This window comes from Cydia fagiglandana, chromosome 7 (assembly GCF_963556715.1).
Source record: "Cydia fagiglandana chromosome 7, ilCydFagi1.1, whole genome shotgun sequence".
In the NCBI taxonomy this organism is placed as follows: Eukaryota; Metazoa; Arthropoda; class Insecta; order Lepidoptera; family Tortricidae; genus Cydia; species Cydia fagiglandana.
Window position 1 is genome coordinate 15,854,430 of NC_085938.1, and position 10,853 is coordinate 15,865,282.

At 34.3% G+C, this 10,853-nt stretch overlaps 1 protein-coding gene across 1 annotated transcript in view; it reads left to right on the top strand.

The window, feature by feature from the left end:
- LOC134666233 (RYamide receptor-like) overlaps positions 1–7,120 on the top strand; it is a 64,309-nt gene extending 57,189 nt beyond the window's left edge. The window contains exons 8-11 of the mRNA XM_063523384.1: positions 2,260–2,360; positions 2,741–2,831; positions 3,242–3,313; positions 4,115–7,120. Of these exons, the coding sequence (XP_063379454.1) occupies positions 2,260–2,360; positions 2,741–2,831; positions 3,242–3,313; positions 4,115–4,468 (618 nt within the window). The 3' untranslated portion in view covers positions 4,469–7,120. The remainder of the gene's footprint in view (positions 1–2,259; positions 2,361–2,740; positions 2,832–3,241; positions 3,314–4,114) is intronic.
- Positions 7,121–10,853: the final 3,733 nt, after the last annotated feature.

Genomic DNA, 10,853 nt, shown 5'->3' on the forward strand with positions numbered 1-10,853 from the left:
TAAAATACTTCTTTAATAAAGGAGGTGTCAATTCGTAGATAGCTACAGTATTTATTTTAAAGTTAAACAGATAAAATGTTGATGCTTAGTTACCATTGAAATAACAACTGCTTAGCAACTGGTGGCACCCTGGCTGCTGACGTACGTGATTGGTAGTGCATGTAGGTATTAATGACAGCAGCTTGAATTTGATTGCTTAGTTACCACTGACTTTTTAACCGTTATTGTCATTGTGATTAAATAAGGGTGTATGTGTTAAAGAAAAACTCAGAAGTTAAGGTATTTGTGACGAACTGAAAGCCTACGTGAAAATGACATCTTAGATGTCCTTATTTTTGTGACGATTGAAGTGTAAATGTTTTCTTGGACACCTTGCCCGCTCAGGTATATCTGCTGCTGACTGTACATAAACACGCTGCCCTGCTTATTCAATGTGCAGTACTTGCATGAAAATCATCGCTTAAATAAAGAACTTATTCAAAGAGAACAAGATATACAATTGCATGTCTTTTCAACTGCGATTACTGCATATGTTGTTAGCACGGCAGCACGGTTGTGATGCGAAAATTATGCGTTTTATTTAGGTAAATGTTTTCTGTCAATAAAAAACATCACTTCATAACGAGCTTCATATACTTCGTTAATGGTTGCACGCGGAGTAAATTTCACGTAATCTTGTTAACGGCCGATAAGCACATTATGAGTAGCTGCAGTTACTGTGCTGTACAATTTTAAGTCGTATCGCACAGACGTAAGTACAAAAACATTCGTACTAATAGACGTGGTGAACATCGGCAACTGTAGTTGATGAGTAGAGTGTATGCATCATGGTACGTGAAAGGGTTATTAAAACGTACAATGCTTCCTAAGCGCATTGGCAGAACCTGTGTAACGCAGAGTTACCTGTGTACCGATCTCGATATCCAGTGAAAATGTATTTGCGAGTTCTGTAATAGCCTGTTACCCGAAAATGTATTAGATTTCCAACTAACCAGTTTGTATGTACTCAAAAGGGTAAATACGAGTACAATAATTGTACCGTACATTGTAATTATTACAATGTACGGCTAAGTTTTCTAGCTTTATGTATAAGGGAAGGGGAAAATAATTCCTTAAGGGCCTTAACCCTAGTTTCTTGGTAATATCGCACTTTTTGTGGATAACAATGATTTTATCAAGAGTTTGTTTACCGGAATCTTTTATTTATATCAATTACTAGTTAAAATATATATTATGTTACATAATAATATTTCAATGAAAACTACCATCATACAACTTTTAGGTTAGACGTCAAATGCAAATGCTATGAAAATTTTGCTCGTCACGTCCCTCAGCTACCTATTTCATACTAAAATTATACTTATCTGCTAAATGAAAATTTGTGACGTTCCACGGAAAAAGGTACCTTATGCCGGCTGGCGCTTACGTCGCATAGCGCCGCAATAATATCGGAGCGGCGTTAATAATGGCGTAAGTGCCAACCTACCTTACCTGTGAGACGTCACAAATTATACTTATCTGCTAAATGAAAATTAGGTATGTTTTGTGATTGTTTTTCTATCGAGCCAACTTTAACTTTTTAAGGTTTTAGTTGGAGTCCGCCCTTGTAAATATAGTTTAGTTTCCGTGTGAACTTTTACTATTAAAAAGTGTGAACATTTAACATAAGAACTTCTACAATTTTGCATTAGCTCCTTACGAAAGCTTTATACTATTTTTGTCTCTGTACTAAAAGCTTTGGGTTAATTAAGCAAATGGAGTTCCAGGATTTCCGTTCATCACTGTCTGTATAAATCAGTAACTTTATGGACTTACTGGGTAATTTACCTACTTACTGAGTATCAAATAATTCACTTCAGGTTTTTTTGTCTCCATAATCTTAACTAACTAAAGTCAAGTGGTTGAGGCAAGAACTAAATTAGGTTTAATGAATTTTCATTTTTCTAAATATTTATGTAGATACATAGATCATGAAAAACATTTAAAGGCTATGATGATGGTGAATGATATTATTCATACAATATGCGTAATTTCATTCGGCATAACTATTATGATAATTAAACCTACCTATGGAAACTTGTAATTGACTTACTGTTTCTACGTTATTACTACTAACCTAACCTAACTTGTTACTCTAGCTGTAAGTTTTCCAAACAAATAAAACAAAATAAATAAAGTTGCAGGCGTAAGCAATACATATGCATGTAAATAAATCATAATTTTACCGCTTGTAAATCATGTTTTATATTTCTTGTTCAGGTTATAAAAATGCTGGTGTTGGTCGTGGCGCTGTTTGCGCTCTGTTGGCTTCCTTTGCAGAGCTATTTATTGCTTCAATCGTTTTTTCCTTCAATAAACGAGTAAGTTTATGAAATATACTAGGTCAAGCAGATCTTGTCAGTAGAAAAAGGCGGCAAATTTGAAAAAAGTAGGCGCGAAAGGATATCGTCCCATAGAAAATTTGAATTTCGCGCCTTTTTCTACTGACAAGATTTGCTTGAATTGAACATGTATACATTATTTTATATTTAGGTACCTTAGAAAAACAAATAAGCCATATTATCGTTTTGCTTTGATTGGGGTTACGTAGATGCCTAGATCAATGTAAACTTGTCTATCTTTGAGTTTAACTTTGATGCGTAAAATTATAAAATAATTAAGATCACCAACATTTTGGAATATATTACCGTCTGCTAATTAATTATATGTATTGTTATATTATATAACTTGTTTCTTTCAGATACAGATACATAAACGTAATATTCTTCTGTTTTGACTGGCTGGCGATGAGCAATTCGTGCTATAACCCCTTTATCTACGCTATTTACAATGTAAGTACCTTAATCATAATGTCAGTAACTTCTTTGTTGTTTTTCTATTCGAAAGGCGTATTCGCCATCATTATTCCAAGTTTTACTGTTTGGAATTAATCTCTGCCGGTGCTCGGGTTATATTATCTTATTAATCGAAGCACGGTGTCTTGAGATTAATTTGCAAATTAATTTCGCTGGCATCGATATTTATCGCACGTAATTTGTGCTCGTTTATGGCATGTGGGTCGTAAGGGAGCACTAAGTCAGATTAATGTTGAAATAAGATAGGTGTCCCTGTTTAATAGAATTTTATATTGCGGTGATGACTTCGCTGGTCTATTTCTATACTATTAAGAAGTCAAATTTAATCAAACAATTACATATTATATATTTTTACAAGTTTAATCAAATTGTCATTTTTGTTACAGGAAAAGTTCAAAAAGGAGTTTAAGCAGCGATTCACATTTGGAAAAAAACCGATGCGATTTGACAGTTACGAGGTACATATTAATAAATAATAAAATATAAGATTAATATTAAATTTTCATTATGGCTATTCGGAGCAAAATTTTCACAATCAATAGGAGTTTTATGTGTTAAACCAGCTCAATTATTGGTAAGATGAAAGCTACTTTCATTTCCTGTTCAGAAAGTATTACTAAGTATTTTCGAAAAAGTAGATGCGAGCTCGTAAGAATTAAGGTTTTTGTAACTTTGTTCCGATTTTCGTACTGTCACCTTATTGGCTTATGGTTTGAGCAACATATTTTACTAAAAATTGATACTTAAAACACAATAAAAACGTGGATTATGAGCAGTATGAAGAATTCCAGGGTGTGCGCGACAGCTGCCAACCCCATCTCAGGCAAGCTGTCATCAATCCGTGCCTTAAAAGGGGCACTTTTACATACGTCCTACATGACGTGACATATCACATATTATCTATATGAAATATGCCGAAGCTGGCGAACTGTGGTAGGTCATCTATGTAACAGAAAATCCTATGACTGAAATATGTTACAAAATAAAATAAATGTTTACAGAATTCATAATTGTAGGTAGGAAAAATTTTTGGTGTATTGCGGTTTAAAATGTAAATAGCTCTCCTTTCTATAGGATAATTATATTAAGTATGCAATAGCAAGCGTAATTTATTAAACCAATAAACGCTCATGTGTAATGATGCATACGTGTGTATGTGAGACTTTTTGACTGTCAAAAATTGGCGGTGAAACGGTTAAAAATGTAACTTACGTTTTTTTTAACAGGGAGAGTATTGACAGTATTTTATTTTCTCCCAGGATGGACAGTCGTATCGCACGCGTGTTTTATCGTTCCGTTCGACGAATGATCGCAGCGTTTACTCGGCGAGAAAATCGGCCAGCCTAGCGCCCGTCGACGGCACGCGTACCTCCCGCTCTTCCTGCCACTGTATCCGAAATCTGGACTCGCAAAGAGAAAATGGTTTCCGGTCAATGAAGGACCTTGATGCTCACAATCTAAATCAAACGTTCAACAGCACTAAAAGGCGGCTCGAGACGAAAATATCCAGAGACGACTTACCCGTAGGCGACGAGAGAGTCAGCGAGTTGTACATTTTTCCCAACAGTAACATTGTCGAATTCACAGACATATCCTATGACGATAAAGTGTAAATGAACGTTCCATATAATAAATGTGATTTCTGTCATAAAATAAGCATAGTACCTATAGTAGATAAGAAAATGTGATTTGTTACACTAATTGTAACCGACACCAAGTGTCACAACGTAGAAAGCTACGATAATCTAATCAATAATGTAAATTGTGTACATAACAGTAAACATGAACTTAAACTATTCGTTATTGTAACTGTTAGTAAGTATTATTTCTAAATTAAGCTTAACATTTAAAAGATCGTTTGCAAAAGACTGTACAATTCCAGATTATTGTAAACTGTGTAGAAAATAAGAATCTAGGTTAATCCATGTTTTCTGATAAAGTCAATCTAGGCGTAAAGAACACAAGAATAGAATGCTGTGAATTATTCCGCCATAAATCCAACGTAACGATGTGGATAACCATTAATTCATTCGCGCTGCAATAGCCTCCTAAGGTCCACCCATACAAATAAAAAATTTGCCACTAATATTTGAACCTACAATGTAGGCAATAGTGTTGATTTTGCGTTGTTTAAAAACTGAACGAAACAAACCAAAAGCAACTCTGCTCCAATCGAATATGGTTTAAATTCCATTGAACTGAATAAGTACTATATAGTAACAGCACCAGTCATGGGACATTTAAGAGGGAATTTGGAGTATTTGTGATATTTCCCTAATACATGTGAATGGTCTACCGCTTAGCGTATTGAAAGATGAAAGTCCTACCCGTCTTTCATATTTCAGGCGTGTTGTATCAAAGATACTGCAATGAGTTTCCACATACTTAACAAATTAAAACTATGCTATTTTTCTCCAGTCATGGACACCAAAGCTCCAGTAATGGGCCCCCCAGTAATGGACACTGCTCTATCAGTATAAAATATTGAAATAGGTCGTCAGATCTGGTCCATGTTATCATAATATTGCATTATCATCCGATTTGCATATTTAATTACGAATACAAAATTTCAACTCAATCGGAAAACGGGAAAGTGGCTCAAACTCGGCTACCAAGATTTGACCCACACTAAAAAACGATATTAATTTATCCGAAGTCCGAGCATACCTCCTGATTGACATATTTCGTAACTACATTTAACTTTTGTATTGTTTAAACATGAAATGATGGCATGGCAAGCATCATTATGTAAATTGTCCATTATAGGAGGTATGCAGTTTTACAGCTCCTATAATGGGATTGGGCCAAATACCACTATTTTTTTACATCTGTGGAGTCACAACATAGTATGTTGTATACCTTATCTCATGGTAAATGCAAATTAACAAAACACATTCTAGATTTCATCAAATATTAATTAATTAAAATTTAATAAATTAACTCACCTCTCTTAGCGAAGTTGTTAAGAATTCGTAGTGGTATTTTTTTTCAGTGACACGACAACTTTTGGGTTGACGCCAATTTCTTAAAAAACAACCAAATTTAATAAAAATTCAAACTGAAACAGCTCTAGGACTCTTATTTATGATAATATACAGGCAGTGTTTATAAACTACTTTTAGACACTTATTTTACAGGATTTGTGGTTTTTTGTCCCATTACTGGTTCCACGCCCATCATAGGGTACACTACTATAGGTAGGACCTTGGGCCTTAGGAGGATAGGGTAGGTATTTCGTCTGAACTGACATGCTACAATACTGTCTGTTTCACGTGACTTGATATTGTTCAACATAGTTCAGTTATACACCGCCTAGTCTTTGTTGTAGTCAAGTAAACATTTTCAGACATCCGATGCTTAGAGCACAGATCTAGACCGAAAATGTTAATTAAGATTTACCAAGCTAACCTCCTATTAGCATTTCCATAGATAAGAAAAGCCTTGTATCAAAGGCGACGTAAAATCTCAGCAACAGAAAATCTGGCAACTTGCCACACCACTTCTAGTAAGTAGCCTGTTATTCTATATTAGATATCGCTATCGAATTTCGAAACTACGATACGGTTAGACTCTCGGACAATAAAACTGTTTTCTTAGATACAGTTCGGATACGATTGCAAAAGTTTGATAAACGGAAAAATGACTTGGATATGTAAAAATAGTAGTAACAATAAACACCGCTATTACCGGGAATCATCCAGAGCACATTGGCTATTTCTGTGGTAACTGTAAATGTTTTGATGGTTTTAGTTGGAAACGAATATTAACCGAGTATCATAGAAATAACTACAACACAAGTTGCATTATAGATATAATATACCTACCTATGTTACTTAACATGTTCTTTGTCTCCATAGAAGAATGCATTTATATTGTTGTATGTCTGTCATTCAAATAAATTAAATATATAACAAACACAGATATAATCTAGCATTCTAGAAAATACGTAATAATGATGACTCCCGTCTCATGATAAATGTTTATGGAACTATTAATTGTCCTAATTCTTTATGTATTAATATATTTAGACAGTTTCATTTACCACCACGTCCATAAGCTTGATTCGACATGCAAATTGACTTCGAGTTGGTCTCATTTTGTTATTATTCTCTACTGCATATTGCTTGTACTTATGTGCGAGATGCCTGTGACTATGAGTAATCCGCATGATTTGTTCGAGCCCTGGTAATAAGTAATAAGAAATAAAAAATCAACAGATTTTAAAAAATTCGAAGCTCTATGAATCATATCACTGACATTACATATTTAATATATGAACGAACTATTGTCCCTTGTCTTATGATACATTCATGGATCCCATGTGATTCTCGGAACTTGTTAATAATAAGTAATACAATTAACAAGTTCCGAGAATCACATGGGATCCATGAATGTATCATACGACCAATGTTATGAACGTATCTACCAGGGACGAAACTGCGGCTACAAATTAAACATGATTTATACTACATTATAATTATTAGAACCGCAAATTTAAATATATCAAGATTTTTATTTATTAGCGGATTAGATAGAACAAAAGAATGGTTTTAGAACAAATTAATGTTATTCGCCATGTGAAATTATGGAACAATCAAGATCTATTAGATAATGTTATAGCCAAGAAATTATACTTCACGTGAAAATAAACATTCACAACTCTGCTTATCGTTTTTTATTGATATTTTGTTATTTTAGTAACAGTTCGAGGAAAAAACACCGCAAATCCACATACCTTGTGATTTTATAGACAGTAATAAAACTTGTTACTGAGAATCAAACAGCCGTTAACTGAAGAAAATTTCATTTCATTGAAATGGAATTCACGATGATTGAGTTTTTGTCTCTTTGGTAAAAACAGGATATCTGAAGGAATAAATTAAGCACTTGAAGCTCAAGGATTTGAGTGGCAGCTGCCATTCTCGAGGTATTTTTTGCTCGTACCCTAAATCCAGTTTTATGACTAAATACGACAGTTTCCTCGCAAGCACAGTCAATATAAATGACTATGATTATTAACTTATAACAATGGTCTAGTTAATGTGCAAAACTAGTGACATCTACAGTAAGAACGTTCTTAACGACCGGACCGGTGCGGTGCACGGTGTTCCGAAAGATCGCAAGTTCGAATCGTGCCCGAAGCGGTGAATTTATCCATTTTACCCTTAATTTAAATTTGTAGGAATACTATTTGCTCAAATAAAAACAGCATCATGAGACACCTAAACCCAGAGTCAATGTTGAACAAAAAATATTTTGCATGATTTTGACAAAGATAATGTCAGTCTTCGTCAACCATATCAGAAGTTAGATAACTTCAAAACTGTCTTAGTGATAAGCGATCTTAGACTCATTTAGACGGCGCGCGAACTTGCATGTGATAGCCGCGGTTTACTAACGAAAGGGCCAAAATCGTTTCCCAAAGTATCACATCCCAAACTATGTTTCCCAAATTATCATTTCCCAAAAAAATGTTTGGCAAAACAACTTATCGCAAATTTTCAGTTAGCAATAGTCTTTTTTGGCAAGTTATTGTTTAGCAAATAATTACTTGGCCAAGTTTCATTTTACCAAATATTATTTAGTCAAATGTCTCATTAAGCATAACTTACATAACACTGATTTAAACTTTCACGATTATTAAACATTATCAAACTGCACAACGGGACTTAATCGCGTATTTAAGTTTTAAGATTTACCTCCGACGTTTCGAGGACGGCGTTGTCCCCGTGGTCTCGGAGAAGACCACGGGGACAACGCCGTCCTCGAAACGTCGGAGGTAAATCTTAAAACTTAAATACGCGATTAAGTCATAACTTACATGTCCCAAAATATTGCATGGCATACAATTTACATACCAATAAAGTGGAGGCTGCAGAATTTTATTTGTCTAGTATTTAACTGATCATTACATATACATAGTAAAATGTAACGTCAAAAAAAACATTCTTACTGCCAAAAATATGTAGTAAATGATCACTAAAATTTAAACTCTAAAAATAGTAAAAAACCACCAATATTTAAACCACATTTTAGTTTAAAATGTCAAGCAAATTTTTTACATCTCGTTATTCTATTCAATTAATTATTCCACTTCGATGACCTTTTTCTAGTACATAGTATTTCGTTTCTGTAAGGATCGCAGTTCTAACCTAACCTAACCCACTTTTCTGATAGCGGTTCCGTTTTGTGAGGATCGGAGTTCAAACTTAACCCAACCCACCCAACCAAATTACGTAGAATTTAACGTACCTATATTAACATAACAAAAAGTACAAATTTAAATAGAGATGCATATTTGTCAAATTTGCGAAGTGACAATTTTGACCAAACATTTTTTTGGAATATAATATTAGACAATAAAAAACGTTTGCTAAATAAGTTTTTGTCCTAATAACATTTGACAAAGTAAAATCATGCCAAATGATAATTTGACCTAATAAATTATATGCGAAGTGTAACTTTGCTAAAGTTTCCTTTGGGAAATGAAACTATTGCGATAAGTTTGTTGGGAAGTGAAATTTGGCGAAATGTATTTGGCCGAAACGAAAGTACACCGATAGCCGCCCTATGTTTGTGTGACGTCACAACCTCGTAATGCACACAAATAGGTTCACTCTACTTACAGCTCGATGAATAAAGGGGCCCACTGATTAACAGTCCGCCGGACGCTATCGGCCTGTCAGTTAGAACAAAATTTTGATAGTTCCGAACAACTGACAGGCCGATACCATCCGGCGGACTGTTAATCAGTGGGCCCCTTAAACCAGGTGCCTACGGCGCGATTCGGGAAATGAATTAGAGATTCACTAGATATAAAATAGTAAAGATTTGTGACATTCCACGGCAAAAGGTACCTTATGGCGGCTGCAATAGGTAACATTGGAGCGGCGTTAATAATAGCGCCAACCGCCATAAGGTACCTTTTGCCGCGGAACGTCACATGTTTTTACTATTTTATATCTAGTGAATAACTGATTCATTTCCCAAATCGCACCGTTAGTATTTGACGGCCCAAAAGGTCTGACTTTTCATTTATAAATACCTAATTGCTTATTTATTGAAATATATAGGTACCTAAATCATATAAATTATCTCAGCCTTTCTGTCACATGCGAGATTATTAAGGTAACAGCCAATTCAGCCCACTGATCAAATACCGCAATGTTATCTAATGAAACTCGCATGCGAAATATGGTGCTGGAGGCGGATGGAAATGATTAGCTGGAACGACGAAAAATCAAATAATGTGGTTCTTGATATGCTAAAAGAGAATAAACACCTTTTGAATTCCATTGAAAATAGAAAAAGAAAGATGTTAGGACACCTTTTACGACAATATGAGTACCTACTTATTATATAAGAATAAAGGTGTTATAAATAAACCAAAACGTCTATTGCAATCGCAAAATTAATGTTTGCTCTAATTTAACATTAAACATAAACATGCCATAACTTTAATAATAAAGATAGAAAAAAACTTTGCTCATTTCGTCTTTATATATTTTCCTGAATAACACGCCAAAGAAAAGTATATACAAACAAGTGCAGAGAAAACACATTTTTCAATGAACCAACCAACAAATTAATCTACAGACACAACAATATAAAACAACAACACACGGTATATACTATACTATGGTATTTGTATGTATGTCTTTCTAATAACTCTGGTCGTGACAATGAGAGACAAACAGAGAACAGTAAATGCTTTTATACAGTAAATACAGTAAATGCTTTTATAATACGCGACAAGAGTATAATTTTCAGCAATTTTGCTTTGAGCCAAGTTATTTAAAACTTTTCATAATTCTTGACAGCTCTTAGACGTGGTATTAGCAATTAAAAGTTCGCGAAATTTATTCCGATTCTTGAGGATATCGTCAATTCATAAGGTGTTTTCTTAGGATTTGGTTTTCGATTTTAATTGATCGATCGGAAGTTATTAAGGTAAAACCAAGCCTTGGTTGTTGTAAAACCTTTTAAGTTGAGCCTTTA